Below are 22,482 nucleotides of genomic sequence, written 5' to 3'. Positions count from 1 at the left end.
GTCAATTTGGGATGTGGAGAACAAGTGATTGTCTACTAATGGGAGGATACATGTGTGCCTGGTTGAAGTGGAAATGCCTCCTAAATTGGAACAAAATTTTAAGGGAGTTTTTGATGACTGGGCTCAGGTTTTGGATACTTCAGAGAAAGGAAAAAGCAACTTAGCAGAGAAATAGGTGAAGGTATTGAATTGGATGTAGGTTTCATAAAGGGCCATATTGGTCCTTGTTTGTTTTAATGCGTCGAAGCCCAGTAATTCAATTTAGAGATGTAAGTTGTAAAATAGACAATAGGCAACGGGCATCTCTAAAGCAGGGTCTTTTAATTAGCAGGATGGGGCTGTTCCAGATCAAAGTGGTAATTTACTATTCAGTTGTTTAAACCAGGACTTGTTAGTAAGATAGGGAAAGAAATCGTGCCAATATTGTAATCTTGACTGTATTTATCCAGCCTGCCAATGTAATAGGGAGCATCGAAACATCTTTGGAAATCCTGCTTAGTGCGTTCTAATAGCGGTTTGAAGTTACAATGCTAAAAGGTCCTTGTATAATTATGTAACATTTATACCCAAATAAGTAAAGGATTAAAGTTCTAGTTTGAACGGAATCCTGCTGTTTTCAATGGATGCTGCTAGTTGGTTTATGGGAAGAAGCAGACTTTTATAAAATTTTATTTCCAGCCTGATAGTTCCCCGAACTGCTGTGTGTATTGGTTGGTTTGGAAATATATAGCAAGAGGTCATCTGCGTATAGTGATTGATACACCTTGTGTATGATATGATTTCTAATGACACCTTTCATGTTATGTTGTGCTCTTAGGGGTATGGAAAGTGGTTCAATGGCTAGTTCAAATAAAAACGGTGAGAGGCAACAACCCTGCCAAGTCCCTCTGCACACAATTTGTACGTACGATGTCTGACGGCAAGGTATACAATATTTTGACCCATGAGGTGAAAGATGGGCCAAACCCAAATTTATCCAATACCACATGAATAATTCCACTCAACCCGGTTGAAAGCTTTCTCCCTGTCGAGGGAGAGTACAATCTCTGGCTGACAGGTTGAGTGAGGAGAACAGAGTATATTGTACAACCGTCACATATTATAAAATGACTCCCTCTCTGGTATTGAGATCCCTATCTGGGATCAATGATGATAGGCATTCACTTTTAAGAATTCGACATGATAACACCCTAGTGTGTACTTTAAAATCGCAACATAAGAGCCTGATAGGGCTGTAGGATCCATAGGGTCCTTATCATTCTTAAGTAGGAGTGATATAGTTGCCTGTGTCATAGTAGGAGGTAGCTTCCCATCAGAGATAACTTCTTTAACCGGTAAGCACAGAAAGGGTGCCAGTTTAGATGAGAAATATCAACAACATTCTGTAGGGAATCCACCTGGACTAGGGGTGCCGTGAATCTCAATATAATATTCAACGGTACGATACACCATGCACGGTTCAATACGCTGTTATGGTTTGCAGTTACATTTTGTGCTACTACTTCCCATGCATTTCTCTCCAAATTGGCTCTGTGTGTGTGCATGTGTCTGTGTACTCCAATGAGAGCGGGTTGTTGTGTGACCAGAGAATACCCCTCCTGGCGAGTAAATGGACAATCACTGTTAGTATGCAAATGACGTGATGACACTGGAGGTGGCGCTTGAGTAGGACTGAATTACAGCGAACACGGCAGACAGCATAGCGAGCGCAGTGGAGAGGCAACCATTTGGCAACAGTTTTTCTCTTCGGTGTGGAGACATTTTGGTTTTGGAGTTGAATACAATGATGAGGAAACAAAAACAGTGGACAGAGAAGTTACTGTCTGCAGGCACTGCTTGACATGTGTGTCTACGTAAGTGGAAACACTTCAAACATGAGCATGCAAGGCCAAGAGGCACTTTTGGCGCCTTTCACATTTGAAAGTGTTTTATATACAAGTTTTTCTTATTTGACATTTTATTTATTTTACACTACACTAGATGTGTAAAACAATTTTTGTTGTTGCTAATAAACTAAAATAAAGAGAGAATATTGGTTGTAATATTGTAGCTCGTGATCCAAAAACCAAGGTAACCATGGGCTAACTGTATTGTTGCATCCACAATCTGGACTGCGCAGCTTCCCACTAAGCTTGGAACTTTCATTGCCTGTACTATGTCTACAGTTATCATCGCATTGAAGATGGTTTGGTCTTCTGTGTTAATTTTTGTTAATTCTTGGCCTGGTTCCTCAAAATCAAAGTAGCTTGGGGCCACTGCTGGTGTCGTCATCTCTTAGGAGGGCCACTACAGCATTCAAGTAATACAAGAAAGCGCAATATTTCTGAAAATGTTCCTTTTTTCCATTATTAACATAATAATACAAAAATACAAACAGCAGTTTTAATACATTTTATATGATTAGTTTTTAAGTTAGTGCAGATCTTTAACTTACTGAAACCTTGCACTGAACTAACAAATTAAATACATTTGTACGTTTTTTCTTGCCAAACACCTGGCAACACACTCATATTTACCCAGAAAAATGCAAACTTCAGTAAACATCTCCATTCACATTTTTTTCTCTCCATATAAATATGGTCAACATTGTCCTGCTGGGGGGCCACTGCCATCGGGTAGTGTTGTTGTGATGAGGGGGTGGTCCACAACACTGTTAAGATGGGTGGTGCATGTCAAGTGGCATTCCCATGAATACCAGCACCCAAGGTTTCCCAGCAGAACATCGCACTGTGCTGAGATGATCAATGTTATTCACGTCACCTGTCAGTAGTTTGTCAGTAGCCTGTACATACAGGCTTTTTGTATATAAGTGTATATGTGCAACATCTGTAATTATCTTTAACTTGTAGGTTGGGTGGGTACTGGGTGCTGAGGTGTTGTGCAGTCTGATGGCTGATGATATGAAGGCTGAACGTGGCTGGATAGGGATGTAACGATTACTGTTTATTTTGATAATCACTGTAAAATTCCCTGACAGTTAGTAATATCATTCAAATTCTAATTGTCATGATAACTGTGTGAGATAATTGTGCTTTGAATCACGGTAAATACTGTCAGACTGTCAGCAACAGTCTCCCAAGACGCAGCAACATTGAATGTGCAAGTTTGTTTTGTATTTGTCAGTCCCTCCCTCTTCTGGAAACCTCCTAACATGAACCGGAAAGCATGGCGGAAAGCAGTACTAGCTGTAGATGTGCAATAAATCCAGGAGGCACTTTGTAGAATTTCTTTGCCACTCTCTTTATCAGCTTCATGATAAACCCTGTTGCTAGGCAACCATGACAACACACTACACTGGTGAAAGTAATGACGGTGCTCGGGACTCAGGAGATATTTCAGCCTTCTAAGAAGATTAAGACAGAAGTGTGGGTCTATTTTGGGTTTTATATAAGTACTGAGGGAAACTTGATTGAAGATGGCCAACCCGTTTGCAGAAAATGCAGAAAGAAAAATCTCTGCGGAAACGGGACAACATGACGAATCTCATGTGCCATCTTCACGACCACCACCGACACCAATATAGTGAATGCAAGGTAAGTTAGCTAACATTAGCTCATAAATGGCATGTGGACTTCGGAATGGGGTTTAAAATGTCATGGTTTGTCTGTCTAACTTGCTAATAGCTTGTCAAGCAGGGTTTCCCGCAGCACTTTATAGTTAAGGCGGCCGCTTAGACAAGAAAACCCCTTGTCAGCGCAATCCTCTGTCCGAGTTTAGTTTAATGTTACTAGCCCCAGGTGATTGGAAGGAGCCGAGACATATTATTTTATTTGGGCTTAATACAAAATTTGGTGAAATGATTTCAGTGTATTAGTACTTCCTGAACATTTTCCAGCACATTTTAACAATATCACAATATCACAATAATATCGATAACTGTGATAATTTTGGTCACAATTATCGTGATCTGAAATTTTCATACCATTACATCTCTATGGCTGGTCAGTCTATAGCTGAATGGGCACCTCAGCTGCCTCAGTTCAGCATAGAGAGGATGAGAGGGATTGTCAATGATAGCTTTCAGTTTTACTCTAATCCTCTTCTCAGTCGCTGTCTCCACACTGTCCAGTTCCATCCCCACCACAGAGCTGGCCTTCCTAGTTAGCTTACTCAGCTGCCGATGCCACTTCCCCAGTATACCACAGCAAAGAAGATGACACTGGCCACAACAGACTGGTAGAACATCCGCAGCAGCCTAGTGCACACACTGAAGGACCTGTGCCTCCTCAGAAGGAACAGCAGCAGTGCTAACTGAACATATTGCATTTCCTGAGACAAGTCTACTTCAAAATAAAAGTTTTAATAATAATAGTCAACTTGTTGTTTTTTTTATAGAATTGTGTTTTCATTTCAATTACAAATGAATGTTTCGTTTAAAATTAGTCTGAAACAACTAAAAAAATAATTAAGTAAAACAATATTTTTTTATATTTAATCTTTGACATCAGGACATAGACATAGACATAGAAGTTTATTCTTGCAAGCTTTTAAAAGACTTGTTCCATTAAAAGTAAGGAAGGAAGTTCTCTCACTCTTGTGGTCAAAAACATGGATTTGGAGCTACATTCTGAGGCCTTTCTGTAATAAGTTAACAAGTAACTTATGATCAACCCAGATCAATTTCAGACGTAATTCGCAGTTAAAGCACCACTCACTTCCCATTCAGTGTAAGGATACAGATACTAATGATGTGGTTGGCTGACAGGATACAGATACAGAAATGGTGTGGAGTTTGAGTCTGATAACAAGCAGGTTTCAGGGATTGCACTGTGTGTCGCTGCTTGTCTGAGCTGGCGGCAGTAATTTTCCTGCCTTTTCACTGTGCTCATAATAGGCTTGCTTTGTTTTAAGTAGTAACTGTTGTGTTTGTCGTCTGGGAATTGTCAAATTCTGTTTGCAACAATAGCTGTTCTTTAGTAAGTTAAGGTGTAGACTCATGAGCTAGCCTTTTGTCAACGTCCAATATCTGCTGAGTTAATTCCGCGAGGTGCCAAGTCCTTCTTTTTGCTGCGAGCTGCGAAATCTCCCCCAATATTGGCAACAGTGAGTTGAGATCGGGGAGTTTCCCTATGTGGCCAGAGAAGAACTGAGGGTTATCCCAGTTGGGGCCATGGAAATTAACAAGCACAAATAGACTGCCAAATAACTTTGCTGATACAATAATGAAATGGCCATTGTTATCTGGTATTACACTAATTGGTGTGAATGGAACACCTTTCCTTATTAATATTGCTGCCCCTCTAGATCTGTCCCCAGAGTTGGAGCAAAATATCTGAAAACATCTCATTTTAGTACTGATATCAATACTGATGGGAGAAAAAAATAAACCCACACACACACCATAAGCATACACAGAACAGACAATGCGCATATCACACACAACCACACATGCATGTACGGTAGCACAATTAACTAATGGAATGTGACATCAGAAAAGTGATATGAGGACCTATGGAAGCACTAATAACAACAAATCTTGCAATAAGACTAACACTGAAAACACCTCCAACGGTAAAACTGTAAATGGCATTTCAGGAGAGAACTATGAATTGTCTGTGAACAGTTCTCACTCTGGCATGCAATGAAAAGGCTCTTTAAAGGCAATGATTCAGTCATAGGGCACTATATTAGGAGCTCAAAGCTTTTTTCGCACAATGAAATTTCATATCCAGACCAATTCACACACATGGTTAATGCATAAAGCATATACATAAACGAGGAACTTTGTGCTTACCTGAAAATGTCAGCTCAAAGATCATAACAACAAGCAGGTGGGGACACGACCCCTCTCTATCCTGGGAAAAAGATGATCCCCACTCCCCCATGTGCCACACTTCAACCCACACAGCAACAGTACTTGACCAAATGTGGTAACTGGTAGCGTCCTTGGCAACTTATATGAAGAAAAAAATACTGCATCCATGCATGGAAAAGCCTCTGTCATCCTGTCTGTCCTACTGACTCTTTGTCACAGAAGAGGAGCGTCTGTCCCTGGCAGCAGAGCCAGGCGGCTCCCGCAGTTTAATGGCGGTGATTATGTGAAACGATTCAGAGTAAAAAACTTTAAGTCACCATGTGTTTGTCGCCTTCCACTATAACGTGTATTGAAAAAAATCACTGCGACTGTCAGCCCTTCTGAGACTTCAGTGAACTTTCCCCCAGAAAACAGTATCCCTCCCCACGAGTGAGAGTCAGACAGGGTCCTGTTTACTGATGTTGATTATATGATTGTTATTTAGAGCCATAAACGCTTTTCAGGATCCATGGTGGGTCAGGATCTCAATCACAACACATTATAACTGCATTCATATGATATGGTCGTCGGATACATGTTTAGATTAACAGGTGGAAACCGGGGAAAACATGTTTAAAAAAACCACACAGATGTCAACGTCATGCCTCTTTTGGTACCTCAGCGCCGGCATGCTGTATGAAATGACACACTGGAGCAGCTTTAAGCTGGTGCTGCTTGGTTCAGTGTGAACAAACAAAAGCGGAGAAAAGGTGAGCCTTCGTTGTGGCGATAATGCGGAGTCTGTGTGAAAAGGGCTAGTGTTTGCAGTAGCAATGTGGTTTTCCTTCGCTGGCAGGGTGACAGAGTGTTACAGCACAACTGTTGGAATTGCTCTTGAGAAAATGTCATGTAACTGTCCCCACCAATGGCTGATTATGGCCCTGCATGGTTGAATTTTCAGAGGTGTCTAACAGACTAGCTCATCACACCTCATATGTACTTTATGTGTTTATGCTGCTGGCAGACACAGAGAAACCTCCTGGAAAGTGTGCTTTGCGGATGTACAAAAAATAATTGCCCACGTGACACCTCTGTTGCTACAACTCAATCCTATTGGAAACACTGCGCAGCTGCACTGACCATCCATTCTTTAATTTCTAGAACCAGGAAGTGACTGCACATGACACAGTTTAGTCTCAATATAGAGATTCTTTCTTGGTTCTAGCTAAGACAGGAAGTTTATTTCCTGTAAGACAGCAGCCACTAGGCAGCTTTAGTGCCTAGAATTTAATCAGCATACCCATAAGAGCCACCAGGCATCATTTTGTCAACTCAAAACAGTTTCAACACAACAACATTGCAGCCAACTAAAACTAGAGTTTTATTTGATTAAGACATGGTTCACTTTGACAAAAAAAAATGATGATGCACCCACTACAACACAAGCCCTCTGACGTGCTGTCATTCAGACACAGACAGGATTAGACAGATGCGTCTTATTATACACACTTTTATCCCTGCTAACACTGGAGTAGGTGTAGTTCTTTAAAGCAGCTGTAATGCTCATGTCTGTCCTTTCTCCTCCTGCTCCTTGTAGCTTATCTACTGACATCTGTGGAGTCGGTGTCAGCACTGATCCTCCTCTGCAGCCCTGTAACTCAGTAACGTGACTGTGCACACATTAGTGAGGGCTGAGCTGTCATCCAGCCGGTCCTTATTGTTCCCTTTGCTGCAGGAGGCACAGAGGAGCCAGCTGGGCTTGGCTGACCATAAATTGCAGCGGGTTATGGCCATTTCAAAGAGAGGAAGTGAGTAGTTAAGAGTAAGATAGCGTTATCTGCCACCTCCCTGCTGCTGCTGAGTATCAGCAGGGTGGAGCTGAGAGGGGCTGATAGTGCCATGACATCAGAGGATGCGTCTGTCACTGCTGTACAGCATCAGCACCATGCAGACACGATACCAAACCAGTGATGTCACACAGGAGGTTATGTAGCTTGAGTAAAATGCCAATAACACAGCAGCTGCAGCTCATTCACTACTATTCTATCATTTCTGTCACTTCGAAAACTTGTACGTCTGATAGTAAAAGGAATTTATTATGTTTTCTAGGTTCCACTGAAAGGGAAAAATAAAGTATCATTTCCTAGTCTTTGGTAAAACTTCTTCATGCAAGGCCCTCATGATTAACACTGTTAAACTGTTAAGGAGGCTTTCAAAGGTGTAAACGAGCAAAAGGTCAAACTTCTAAATTAAAAATACCGATGTTTAAGTCGGAGAAAGGATGAGGATTAACATCCTGTTACTGTGGAAAATGCCGGTTCTGGCCAGAAATTGTGCCCATAATGTGCACAAGGTATCATAGAGGCTAATAACATGGTTAAAAAGTGATGTTTTTCAATGTTTTCCAAGTAGATTTAAAGTCATTCTATACTATATTTTTGATTCTGAGATACTACATGCATCTAGTCTTTGTGTTGACATTTGACTGAGTTATGTGTTTGAGAAGGAGTGTCCTTTGTGCTCCCAACCCAATGTCATACCCTGGGGCAGATATCATAACGGGAAGGGAAGGATGTTTAGCATTTTTATTCAATCAACTACAGTACATGTATTTGTTTTTCCTGGCCCAACAGTCCAATTCAAGTCACTATGTGTCTTAATGGCAAGCTTAAACATCAAAATCATTTGTGATATTGTCATATACATCTCAACAATAACAATAAGCTTATAATATTATGAAACTTATGTTTGGTCTGGTAATTATTTTTTGATTTCCTCAACATGTAATTTCAAAAGATAGTTTATCAAAGCATGGGTATTTAAAGGGATAATACCAAACTATTTATGTTTAGTGCAAAGTTAAACCTGTACCTAAGCCTTTATACACATCTACAAGATGTCCATGATCTCAGCACCTAATGGCATATTCCCTCCCTACTGCATGTGTATGGCTGAACATGCTTATATATGGATACTTTGAAAATCTTTTGTAAAAACAAAAAGACAAGGGGTTTCAAGTTTCAAGTAGGGTCATTTGAGAGCCTCCTAAGCTCCACACTGTGCAGCTTTAGCCCTTTAGCATCAAAGAAAAGGTTTAGCCTAAAAGTGTTTGTATTCATGTTAGTGTCATGCCTCTTTGAGCTGGTCGGTGCTGCCCCAGGACGCAGAGCGCTGGTGGCTGCTCTTCTTCTCTCCTGTTTCCTCACGCCAACATCCAGGAGTCTGAAAAGAACATCACAGCTGCACATTAGCATACTTGGATCTTAACTTGTTTAAACAATGTTCTCACTGTGACTCTTATAGGATCATTCTGCTTAATCACAATTTGGATTTGTTTTTTTAAGTGTTGGCCATAATTCCTATCAGTTGTGATTACATTGTACTGACTAAAGTCGATCAAAGTGATGATCAAAACCTTTGACTATTCCAGCAATGGATGATCACTGTGACAAATTCATAGAGGCAACATGTACAGACTCACATGTATTCACACACACGCTCCTCAGTGAAAGCTGAGCTGGGCTCTGCGACACAGTGAGAGGGTACTAGTGAACTCTCTCTCATCCAAGCACACACACACACACACACACACACACACACACACACACACACACACACACACACACACACACACGCACACACACACCAACCTCCCGTCCCACATCCAGAGGAAACTGAACTGCTGTCTTGCTCATCTTAATGTGTCTAACTCAAAGGACCATTTGTTTATTTCGAGCTGTGAGCCAGTTACTAGAGACTCCTCCTCTGTCTTCTTCTTCTCTGTGTTGAAGAGGATGAAGCCACCCAGACCCGACTAGACAGACCCGCATTACTTTCTGACTAAAATTAAGCCAGAAAATGTACTGTACTGTACACAACAAGAAGTATAATGTTGCCACAAAGCTCATATATACATATATACTAAATATAAAGAGATTTACTGAAATATTGGACTGAAACACAAAAAACATTGGTGCAACGTTTTCACAGCAATAAACAAAGAAACTTGGCTAGCTTGCCAGATCTCTGCAGCTGTATCACTCATTGCAACACATTAATTGTCACGATCACAACAATTAATGCAAATTCAGCCAGTCTTTGTGAATTCTGCACAACGTTGCAATTTTTCTCAGCTCACCACAACTATTCTAGGGGTGTCAATAGCAAGTTTCATCACAATATGACATTATATCGATTCTTTGGACAACGATACGATATTTGCAGGTATCTGCCATGATACGATTTCGATTTGTTTCGATATGATACAGGGGCCTGTGATCAATATGAGATTATATGATATCCCCATTAAACACAATCAGCTACATTTATATCAAATCACAAAAAGCAACTAAAATATGATTGGACAATTTTATAACTGAACTCTTCAGTGGAAATATGATTTTATCAAAAGGTTCCAGACATTTAAATGGAAAACAATCTATTCTTTTAAATATAAAGAAAGAACTGTTTAGAAAGGAGTTGTGCATGGACGGAAACGGTGCTATAGGATTTTCATGAATTGATGTTTTCACTTTGCATTGATGCTATTGGATTGTTGATCACTAAATCGATATATTGATCTGGATTGATGTATCGTAACACTGCTAAACTCTTCCATACATTTTACCAATTACTGTAGTCACCGCAATTTTCGCTACTCACAGCAGTGTTTAAACAGTGTTTAATGTTCTCTTTCTTCTGTTTCCAAACACATAATCTCACTGACTAGCAGATCTGCACTATGTGAACAAACCAATAGAGTGATGTAGCCAAATGGAGCTATTCTGATTAGACAAATTACTTCACATTGCTGTTCTTGGGTGACATATTGTAAACAATGCGATGTGAGTTACAGATCACAATATGGTGGATGAGGACTGAAAAAGATGTATATTTAATGCAATATTGTGTTTTAATGGTGCAAATGGAGAAATTCATAGGCTGTTTCAAGTCTGGCGATAGTCTACAGGGCATTTCAAATCTGAGAAATAAGATCACAACTTAGATTGTGATTGCGATGAAATAGATTGTGATATTATTTTGTTGACCAATCCTTACTAAATATCAATAGTTTTGCACTCTGACATTAATCAGAGCCTGAGAAAGAAATGACATGAACCTAATCTTTCTCTGTAAATATGGCATATAAAAACACAGTAACGTAGTAATCAGTTATGTTTTCTGTAAGATAGGCGGTTGGTTTACAGTTGCCTCTACAGGCATGTTGAAGACTGATAGACTACAAGATTCAACAGACAGGACTAGGAGTAAGACAGGAAGACATCCCTGCATATACACTCATCTGTCAAACAGCAGCACCACACATTCAGAGTCATGCCTTTGTGTCTTTTCAAGAGTTAATAATAAACTGTAAGCTAAGAGCAAAGAGGTCATCTGGCTTTTGAAGCTCCACAGATGTGTAGGTGGTAAATGTCACACAACCTGGAAGACACAGGATGTATTTGAGTGTGTGTGGGAACATCTGAGGTTGAACAGCATGAGAGGATCACAGGGCACTAAGACGTGGGCACAAATTAAGGTCAGGGATGACACAGAACATTACCACTATGCCATATAATATAAAATGATCCTAGAGCTGCAAATAATGATTATTTTCATTATCCATTAATCCGCCAGTTATTTTTAAAATGAATCATTTAGTCAATAAAATGTAAAATAAATTTCCAAGAGCCAGAAGTGGTAAATGAAAGTAAATGACAAAGAAAAGAAACAGAGAAGAAAAGGAAGAAAACAATTAAAAGTTTATCAAAACAGTCAGCAATTCATTTTCTTTTAGTTCACCAATTGATTAATCAAATGAACATTGCAGCTCTAAATAATATCTTACAATCAGAGCTGACAGTGAACCAAAGCCAAGGACACAAAGGGGAAACGGTGTTCCCACACAGACAAAGACAAGGTCCACGAGAGGTGATCCAGTCCGGCCTGTGAACTGGGATATGTGACCTATAAAGTCTGATAGTAGTGACTCATACAGTCCACACTCAGGCTCAGGCTGCAGATGGTCAAATTGAAGATGGTGAGGAAGATCATCCACTTATGGCACACGCTTGAGGTGCAGCTTTCCAGTCTTTAGAGAGGTATTATGAAAGTATGTATTTTTTTTAATTTTATGTTTTACATTTTACAGACCAAATGATTAACTGAATAATCTGCAGATTTATAACTCATGAAATAATTGTGCAGCCCTGAAAAGAAAAAAACAATACCAGTCATTATGTCAACAGCAGCAAATAAAATGCTGGTGGTAGTTTTCACTTAGAAATCTGACTCATTGAGCTGCTCAGTGAATAACACAAGCAGAGGGCTTTCATTCTGAGATGTTTGCATGTACAAGAACAGCTGCACTATGATGCGTCATCAGGGGAAAAAATGAGAATAAAAGCAGATTGACAAAGGCGTGACTGGTCACTTTGTGAAATTATGATGGATGTCACTTTCAAAGAGATCAGATTTAGAACAGCTGTGATTTATAGTCTACAGTCTTATTATCAGTGTTTTCTATTCATCCATTTTCATGCAGTTGTGAGTGGCTTTGGTACTGTTACCTTGCAGAACTGTGGCTCTGAGCCGTTGGTTGGAGTCCAGACCTCTGCTTCTAAGCTAATTTAGCCTGTCTCAGTAGTGTTGGGTAAATGTAAATGGTAATGCTAGCATGCCTTCACAGATGCCTGCAGAGAGATGCCATCAGAAATGAAAATGAGAATAATTTTGCTTCTGTGGCAGCAAACACGACACATGGACACACTGATAACTGTGCTATATTTAGCCTCCTAGACACCTATGATTGACCAACAGTAGCATTACCTTAACTGCTCTAAACAGCATGGATACGGCTACGTACTGGGATTTCCCATACACACCAACTGGTTGGGACTCCATCCTAAAAGAGATGTCAGTCCAACTACAACACAGTTACCCTTAACCAACATTCCCCTTTTCAAAGGCAGTGTATTTTTTATTTAAAATGACTGCTTCTATTAACATGACCTCCATTTAGATAATTGATTATCATTAACATAATGAAAGTCTGTTAATATGACTCAGTATTTGTGCAATCTTGGCTTAAATGTGTATCAACTGATGGGAGAGGCGCACCTTGCCAACATACTACCACCATGCTCGAGCACTTGAAGCGAAAGCATCGCGGGGTGGCTGGATTCACATTGGATCTGGCGGTGAGTAGGGATGTAACGATGCATCCTGACAAGATTAAAAATCGTTACAAATGCGTGACGATTCGCACCAGTTGACAGAAAAAATTAATCGCGAATGCGAGAGAAGTAGGATACGTTCTTTTTTTTTTTAGAAATAGGTTACGTTATCTTAAAAAAAAGTCACTGGTTGGTGATTCATTTGTTCAACGTCAGTTGTCAAGTCACGTCACTTACGTCATTACGTAGGTACGGGGCACAGAACGAGGGAAGACATGACGACGGTAGGCAACAACTTTGAAATAGCGGATGCACCGAGCGGTTTTAAATCACCTGTGGGGCGGCATTTTGGATTCCCCATATACACAAATACAACCGGTGAGATATGGACAGACAAAACCAAAACAGCATGTAAATATTGCAAGAGACTGCTAACATATACCGGCAACACGAGCAACATGCAGCAGCATATTAGCCGCCACCACAGTGAGAAGCAAAGTATCATTACGCCACCTCCTGAGCGAAAATTGCCGAAGGGGCAAACCACCCTGACGAGAGGCTTTGCATCTCCTCTCCCCCATAACAACGCAAGAGCGCAAGGAATTACCAGGGCAATTGGTTATTTTATTGGAAAAGATTTGAGGCCATTTTCAGTCGTTGAAAATGAGGGCTTTCGGCTGTTGATGAACACGTTGGAGCCAAGATACCGCATCCCGTCACGACAGCGCTTCAGCCAGGTGGTGGTGCCAAAACTCTACCAGGTAAGAGCTCATGTGGTTGAGGTTCTCCAGAGGGCTGATACTTTACTTGGCCAGTGTTTAACAGTGTTTCTGTAAAGAAAGGACCTCTTTTTCTGGTCAAGATTTTATATTCTTTTGTTATTTAAGATATTGAATTACACCAGATTAAAAATAGCAGTAAACAACCAGGATGATGCAGATCATTACTGTGTTTTAAACTTAGGGACAAGACCGAACAAAAGTGAAAGTGAAACTTAACACTAAACAGAGAAATCTCTGTTGTGTTCCCTCTGTAGTATTTATCGATGCTAAATAACATGCTCTCCTGATTGCCAGCTTATGTGATTGGCTACCGGATCCTGACGTCCAGCTGCGTTTCTCCAAAACTTGAGTCGGCTAGTCCTGTTTACCTGTTGTCCCCACCCAAAGGTAATATATATATAAAGATTACACAGACCAGTTAAGACTGGGCTATTCTTTGTTGGGGAAAAATAATATGATATTTTGGGTAAATTTGCTGTTATATTAATCAAGTTAAAAGAAATATATATATATACATATATATAGATATATATGTACACAACTATCACATCCAAATCCAAAATGCAAGGTGTTTTTTTTGGCCGATTTTAACGCACAACTATCGTTATTATATTGGCCTTTAAAAATCCAATAGCGGTCGACCTCTAGTACGGTGTTTCCCACACAGAGTTTCTTGGGCAGGCTGCCCTGATAATATACCAATAATAATAATGGCAAGGTATATTAAGTATATTTGGCGACCCATCTTAGCATTTTAGGGGCTACTTTTATTTTTTATCTCTCCAAGAGAAAAACGCCATCTGTTATTGATTAACTAGATGATTATCTGCCCTCACTCTTCCCCTCCCGTATATTGTCAATCACACATGCTCTGCAGAGAGAAAGAAAAAGAGAGACACTCTAGTGTTACATCGCTCCTTTAAACGCATTGTGATGCAACCTCTTCTATTTAATGTAGGCCTACTTATGCCATTGTTTTATACAAACGTGTAAGTGCACCTGGTTGTTGTGATGTTGTTTGGTGTGCATTGGTTTTGATTGGCTACATAATTAACACTTAACTTAATTAACAAGCATCTTCCACATGCGGCTCACCCACTGTTATGACAATCAAATGCGGGTGAAAAAATCCAAAACGCAAAGTGTTTTTTTGGCCTTTTTTATAAAACACTTACTAGTGGCTAACAAAGCGGATAACATTGCTGATAGAGAGAAACAAAAAGGAGAGAGAAACAGAAAGAAGAGGCAAGCCAGTGTGCCTGCATTATGGTGGACAAGTAAATTAACACTATGTAATGTTGGCAAACTATTTAAGCAATTCTGAAGAAAGAAAGTTGATTTTTGAGTCTCATTCTCAGCTCGCCAGCCCAAAGCATCGCTATTTGATGACCTGGGATACATAGTGATTTGATACATATTGGTCAATTGAAATGTTTTTGGTACTAATTTCCTACAGTATCGATACACTGGTACCAGCTGTACTTTCTTGCACTCTGACACAGGCACCTTTGCAGCCAGTGCCCTGATAGCCATGTCGCAAGTGCCGTTTGCTCCGTTTTGTGATCATGTTAAAGCTCAATAGATGCCAAGTGGCCTCTAGGGCTGGGTACTGAACTTCGGTTCTTTTATGGCACCGACCGAAATGCTTCTGTAGTACCGAGTATCAAAATATGCCTCGTCTTTCGGTGCCAATTTTCGGTTCCCAGAGGTTAATCACGGGATCAAGATCTGATAATGCTGCCGATGATTGGCTGTAACGTTACACGTGATTGCGGCATGCAGGAAGTGTTTGACTGCAAGACGAGCGGACCGACCATCCTCCTCTCAGCACTTAAGTCCGCCTGTGCAGGGCTCTATACTGCGAGTATTTCACTCGCATTTGCCCCTTAAAAAATGTACGTGCGAACCGGGAAAATGATTTTGGCGTACAGTGTGCGAGCAAAGGTCACAAGTTACCATCACAGCCACAAGTCACCAGCCCTTCTCACACAGACGCCGCATTATCGCCGCAGCGGCGGTTCGCCAATTCTCCGCCGTTGGTTGTTCACACAGAGCCGAGCAGCTCTGGCGTAAAAGACGAACCAGAGTATAATTCACACAGAAAGCCGGCGCCTCGGTTGGGAGGGTTGACAAACAGTTGGTGAGTTTAAGTTTTTTGACGGGGACAGACGCTGTTTTTCGGCCAGAAATGTGACGAAGAGTCGGTCGGACAGACAGGAGGACAGAGGCTTTTCCTCATATAAGTTGCCAAAGACACGACCAGTACCTTACAGTTGTATGGTCATGTGACGTTGCTTTGTGGGACATTTCCCTATATTTTGTTGATTGATGGACCTGTTCAGTTATCAGACAGTGAACACCAAAATCATTGTTTTGCAAATACTGCAGGGGCCAAAAAAAAGTTTTGTGTTGCTGCAATGAAAAAAATCAAATCAAACACTGTAAATCTGTTGAAAAACTACTGATTTGTACTGTAATGTGTTATGTAATATTCTTTGTGTTAGAATTAATATTGTAAAATTGGTATCGGAAAAAGTATCGTTCAGGAACCGGTATCGAAGTGAAGGTATCGGTATTGGTACAGGTATCGAAAATTTTTGATTGATACCCAGCCCTAGTGGCCTCAGCGACCAGTTTTGGTTGACAAAAAAAAGGATAAAAGCATCCCCATCTGCAAGTGATGCTACAGAGCAATGCTACCAAAAGCTGCTGACACAAGATAAGCAAAGCACCTGAAGGAATGACATGTCAACCTCTCTAAAGAATTTCGAGAGGCTGGTGGTGGGTGGCAGGTCCCATTTCAATATCACTGAAGTTTAAAATAGGATGTCCCAGTAAACTGTTGTTGATCAGTGTGTTGTGCTGTTGTTGGCCCAACAGCCACTTGTAATTCTCAAAGCTAATCAAATCCCCCTCGGACCTATCAGGACTGAGGAATCTCAGACAGCAGAGTTTCAGTTGGTAAGAAAATACTCTGACATGGTCAGAAGTAAATTAACCTAGATGCTGTTGTCCTTAACACACAGTACATATTTATTATTATATTATATATTATATTTATCTTGTAATTACAATCGAACATGTTGTGCCCTCAGTGTTGTCAATTTTTCCAATTAGTATCAAAGATGGTATCAAATATTTATATTTCTTAAGGTATTGAATCAAAGTTAGAAATGCCAGTATTGTGACAACACTACCAGAATAACTTACTGCACCATGGAATAGTGCGTTTACAAACAGCAGTCGACAAATCATGCATATAGTATGCCTTTAAGGTACCAACGTAAAGCCCCTGTAATACATAACTGTAGGAGCCAGATTGGTCATTTTCTTTGTTTATGAGTGTTGTACACATTTGTGCCAGTAGGTGGCAGTATCTGTTTAGGCCATTGCTTTGTTTCTATATAGGTAGGTGGGTTAATCAGCACAGGTGCGCACGCTGGCAATCCATACAGTTTTTGACTGTGCCATGGCGTGTAACGCCGCAGGTCAGAATATTGTGCTATTGTGATAGTGACTACCTATTATATTATTTGAGTCGGCTGTGTGAACCCTAATAAATCCGCAATAAAAAGAAGTAATGCTTGGACATTTGCTGTGTTATGCACTTACACCTGAATGCACCTACGCCTATACTGGCACGCGTACAAGCCCTTTAAACCACCAGCATGCGCGGATAGTGACAAAGGGCCACTATAATAACCAATACATCAATATAATTATTCAATAACAGGCAACATACTGCATCGACTGCCCATTCTAAACTCTAATGAAAAAATATCCCAGCATCTGTCACCAAAATGCCACAGAACCTCTGCAGGGGGGCGGATACAGCATGACACATGAAGGGTAAAGGGATGTGGGACTGTGCTCACCTGTGTGGATTTATCTTTCATACAAGATGGGTAGTGCACATGGGGGTCACGAGGCCACTGCCCAGTAAGGTAGGGCCCAGTGACAGTGCCCAGTGAAGATGTCCGCCAAATGGCCCCTGAGATCCGCACCTGCTGGGATTTTGTCCTTTCAACTGCACAGACAAAAACAAAAGAAAGAGACAGAGCAACATTGAGAATTATCACCCAAATACATACTCCAGCAGCCAACAGCCATTTTCACCAAAGAAGCTTTGATAAACCCACTGTACACTAACTGCCAAGCACCAAACTGCAGAAAAAGTTAGCACTAGCTGGTGATGAGTAGAGTCAAACATGGAGCTAAGGGATTTCTCCATTAGCAACAACACTCAGTTTTCAGTTGCCCTAAACTTGATCAAAATATCTCACCAATACAACAGCTTCACACAGACTTCAGGAACTGATGCAAGGCTTGTGTTTTCACCTACAACACATCTATCTGTACAGTATAAATATGTAGCTGAATATGTTTCTACACCCATTTGGCTTCCAGCTTTGCAAAACCTTGGTCCATCTTTATGGACCCATATCCAGTTTTCTCCTACCATACAACAATGCACAGATTCATTAAGCTCCAACAATTGACCCCCTTTTATCAAAAATAAATAAGAATACACTTCCAGTCAAAGACCGCATCATCCTCAGAAACATGTGCTTGTCACACTCGTAGGGCAAAAGAATAATGACCACATTTATAAATCATTTCATGCTCCTACTGTACATGAGACCAGTGATCTGTTGTGATCTGGTGTCTTGACTTCTGGTCTTACAATCCTACTTAACAAGAGGTCTGGGTCACTTGCTATAAATCCACAGGATTACAGGTACACTCCAGGAACTAAATTAGACCTTGCCACGATCTTCTAAACATGTTAAGTAGCCTGACAAGAGATAAAGTTGTATCACAGAAAGAATATATCTCTTCCTCACGCAGTCTTTCGTTTGTCAGTATAGCTCTTCTTTCCTCTTTACGGACCAGTGCTTATTGAATCAACTAAAACTATTTACCACCAAGGCCTCCATAGGCATGATAATGTCTTAATCAATTCAGAAAATGAACTATCATGAAGAACAAGCTTAGCATTTTGTCAAATATGGCCAGAATTCAAAGGTAACTCCAAAAACACGGGGGGCAGGCACGCAGTACCAGAGTAATAGAGAACTGCTGCTCTTTGCTAGCTATCCATGGCTGTAACTAGTTACCATTTGCTGATTAGCTAATGGCTCAATTAGCTGTGGAGCCAGTGGCCCTAGAGTTTGTCTGGACCGGGCGTAGGATCACAGGGGGAGTCACCACTGGCAGCGGTGCCCAGCTCAACTGGATTTGGGAGCCTAAGAGTGAACACGGCTGGACTGAAAAGTCTCCAATATTGATAGAGGTCAGTTTGAAGACAGGGAACACAGTACAGGGGTGGTTTACAGCAGCTCTGACCAGGACTACTGACTCCAGGGATGACTAGACTCAGCAGGCAGGGACAGGAGAGGCCTAACCCTTTCTTCACATTCTGTTGCTCATTTTTTTACTGTTTTAAACTAAAATTCTTGCCATGTCAACCACAACTGTACTGACTTGGGTAATATGGTAATAAAATTGCATAAGTACTAGCACACAGCATTTCATTGGTTGCATAAGGTCTACAATAGATTCAATATATGGACACCAAATGAATAATCCTGTTGCAAATCAAATTGTTTTTAAGATTTCATAAACAATCATGATGAAGACGTTTGGTGTGGCACTGAACAAAAGATAAATAGCTGAAACTTTTAATTGAACAGCAAAAATCTGATTCGACTGTTAAAATCCAGAGTACATCCTTATCAGAATCAGAATCAGAAACAGATTTATTGCCAAGAAGGATTTTACACCAACGAGGAATTTGTCTAGGTGAATAAGGTGCATACATTGAAGACAATAAACAATAAACAAACAGTGACTATAATATATACAATAAACAAACAGAGACAAAAAGTGTGGGATGACTGAAAGGACGGAAAATAAAATATAAAAGATATAAAAAATAAAAGATGTACAAATACTGCATTAATGTAATGCAAAGATTCAAGGGCGGCGGTGGGTTTGAGTGCCAGAGTGCAAGAGTCAGTGTCAGTGTCAGTGGGGGTGGGAAATCGGGGTCCCGGGACTTGTGAAGGATCCCAACTGCAGAGGGGAAGAAACTGTTCATGCGGCGGGAGGTTTTAGTCCTGATGGACCCCAGCCTCCTGCCAGAGGGAGAGTGTCAAAAAGTCTGTGACCGGGATGGGAGGGATCGGCCATAATCCTACCTGCGCGCCTCAGAGCCCTGGAGCTGTACAGGTCCTGAAGGGATGGAAGGTTGCAGCCAATCACCTTCACAGCAGAGCATATGATACACTGCAGTCTGCTCTTGTCCTTAGTAGTGGCAGCAGCGTACCAGATGGTGATGGAGGAGGTGAGGATGGACTCGATGATGGCAGTGTAGAAGTGCACCATCATCATCTTTGGCAGGTTAAACTTGTTCAGCTGCGGCAGGAAGAACATCCTCTGTTGAGCTTTTTTGGTGAGGGATCCGATGTTCAGCTCCCATTGTAGGTCCTGGGTGATGATGGTGCCCAGGAAGCGGCAGGACTCCACAGAGTCGACTGGGGAGCCACACAGGATGACGGAGGCAGGTGGGGCTGGATTCTTCCTGAAGTCCATGACTATCTCCACTGTCTTTAGAGCGTTAAGCTCCAGGTTGTTCTGGCTGCACCAGGTCACCAGATGGTAAAACTCTACAGACCTGTTAGCTCTGTAGGCAAACTGCAGTGGGTCCAGTAGAGGGTTGGTTAGGGATTTGAGGTGGGACAGCACAAGGTGCTCAAACGACTTCATGACCGCAGAGGTCAGGGCGACGGGTCTGTAGTCATTCAGTCCTGTGGTCCTTGGCTTTTTGGGGACGGGGATGATGGTGGAGACTTTGAAGCAGGCTGGCACATGACATATCTCCAGTGAGGTGTTGAAGATGTCCATGAACGCTGGAGACAGCTGGTCAGCGCAGAGTGGATGGAGAGACAGAGTCTGGTCCAACTGCTTTGCGGGGGTTCTGTCTCTTGAAGAGCTTGTTGACGTCCCTCTCCTGCAGGTAGAGTCGTCACTGTGGTAGAGGAGGGGAGGGACCGAGAGGTGTGAAGTGGAGAGGCCCAGGGTCCTGCTGAGCTAGGGGTGGGGGGGTTGGTGAGATAGGAGAGGGTGTCGCGGGGGACAGTGTCAGGACTGTCCCTTTGTCTCTCAAAGCGACAGTAGAACTCGTTCAGTTCATTTGCAAGTCGCAGGTCGTTGACGTAGTGGGGGGGGGGTTACGTTTGTAGTTTGTAATCTGGCTGAGCCCCTTCCAGACAGAACCAGAGTCGTTAGCTGAGAACAGGTGTTGAAGTTTCTCAGAGTACTGTTGTTTAGCTTCTCTCACCGCCTTGCTAAAGCTGTACTTCGACTTCTTAAACCGGTCACTGTCCCCACTCCTGAACGTGTCCTCCTTTTGCAACCTTAGCTGTCTGAGTTTGGCTGCGAACCAGGGTTTGTCATTGTTATAACTCACCCTGGTGCGTGATGGGATACAGCAGTCTTCACAGAAGCTGATGTATGACGTCACAGCCTCTGTATACTCATCCAGACTGTTGGTGGCAGTCCTGAAAGCATCCCAGTCACTTGTCTACAAAATTCAAATAGTGGTTTATTTTTATGGTCACAACTTGTTTGAAACAGAATGCTGCAATCAAATATGGAATAAGTAAATCAACTGACAAAAATCAATGAAGTTGATGAGTAAAAAAACATTGAATATGTTGTCTTGATTAAGTATCATCCTGTTTAATTTTATTTTTTACAACTTTTTTGTAGGAAAACTTTACCATCTGCTTCTTAGTTTTGTCATTGTGACATGTAGTCATTGTTAACTTATTCCTGACCTCTACTTATTTTTGAAAACATTTCCTCCATCCAGTCCCTTAAAGATTCAATACTAGAACCTACCAGTGCCCTGTATAAACAACACTCTCTAAAAAGTTGTCCACCAGTTATCATACATTGTATCACATTAAGATTCAGGTTTTTGTCAACATACATAGCCACTCCTCCTCCACTCTTATTTTTTCTATTCATATAAAATATAATATATAAGTGGATAGTTGATAATCTGTTATCTGTCTTAATGGTTTGATTATATTGTTCCTCTGTGTAGTAGCAGCAATTATCCTTTGTGTTACGGAGAAAATTATTGTCTGGATCAATATCATTTTCCATGGCCTGTAACTTGTGGTCAGAGTATTCAAATGTTTTAAGTTCCAGTTTAGCCTGAACAATAATCCACTGAGTTAGTGATTACTGTCTCCAGATGTAGATGAGAGTTCTTTCAGTGTGTGTCTTGTTTTTGCGCTGTGATGGTACCTTACAGTCCAGTTTATGTTGTTCATTGGTATTTCTCGAGCACGTCGTTGTTTATGATGACCAACATTTTAGCTTCTTCTGGCGTGCGGTTTGAATTTTTTCTGTTTCTTCATGTAGCATGCTTTTCTGGCGATGTCGGTTTTTCAGGCGATGTCGGTTTTTCAGGCGTTTGGTCAGATGTTCATTTATTAAGACTTTTGTTCCTTTGAGTTACCTTCCTTGTTTTAACAGAGCGGTTTTGTCTTTTCTGTTGACAAACCCTACTATGATGGCTGGTTTATTGTTTTCATTTTTTCTAGGCAGAGGGTGACATGCCTCGATGTTGTAGCAGTTCACTTTAATCCCTTTAGAGTGGAGGAAGGCTCCCACCTGTTGTTCAGTTGAATCAGCAAGTGAATAAACATGCAAGGCCTGTAAAGAAGAATCAGTTCTGATCCATTCTGTATTCTCTCGTGATGATGATGACCGATGA

General features: G+C 41.2%; 1 protein-coding gene and 1 long non-coding RNA gene across 2 annotated transcripts in view; one reads left to right on the top strand and one right to left on the bottom strand.

Annotated features, from left to right (window-relative positions):
- glcci1a (glucocorticoid induced 1a) overlaps positions 1-22,482 on the bottom strand; it is a 61,897-nt gene that overhangs the window by 15,204 nt on the left and 24,211 nt on the right. Inside the window, exons 2-3 of the mRNA XM_084378774.1 lie at positions 17,567-17,718; positions 8,867-8,956 (exon numbers count right to left, since the gene is read on the bottom strand). Coding sequence (XP_084234900.1) covers positions 8,867-8,956; positions 17,567-17,718 — 242 coding nt within the window. The remainder of the gene's footprint in view (positions 1-8,866; positions 8,957-17,566; positions 17,719-22,482) is intronic.
- On the top strand, positions 2,527-4,311 carry LOC311272395. Its single transcript, XR_014624557.1, has 2 exons — positions 2,527-3,533; positions 4,048-4,311. It is a non-coding gene; the product is annotated as an uncharacterized lncRNA (long non-coding RNA).

The sequence above is a fragment of the Pagrus pagrus genome (genome assembly GCF_965226575.1).
Source record: "Pagrus pagrus genome assembly, chromosome: 17".
NCBI classification, from domain to species: domain Eukaryota; kingdom Metazoa; phylum Chordata; class Actinopteri; order Spariformes; family Sparidae; genus Pagrus; species Pagrus pagrus.
Note: the sequence above shows the minus strand (reverse complement) of the source record. Positions and strands in the feature narration are given on the sequence as shown.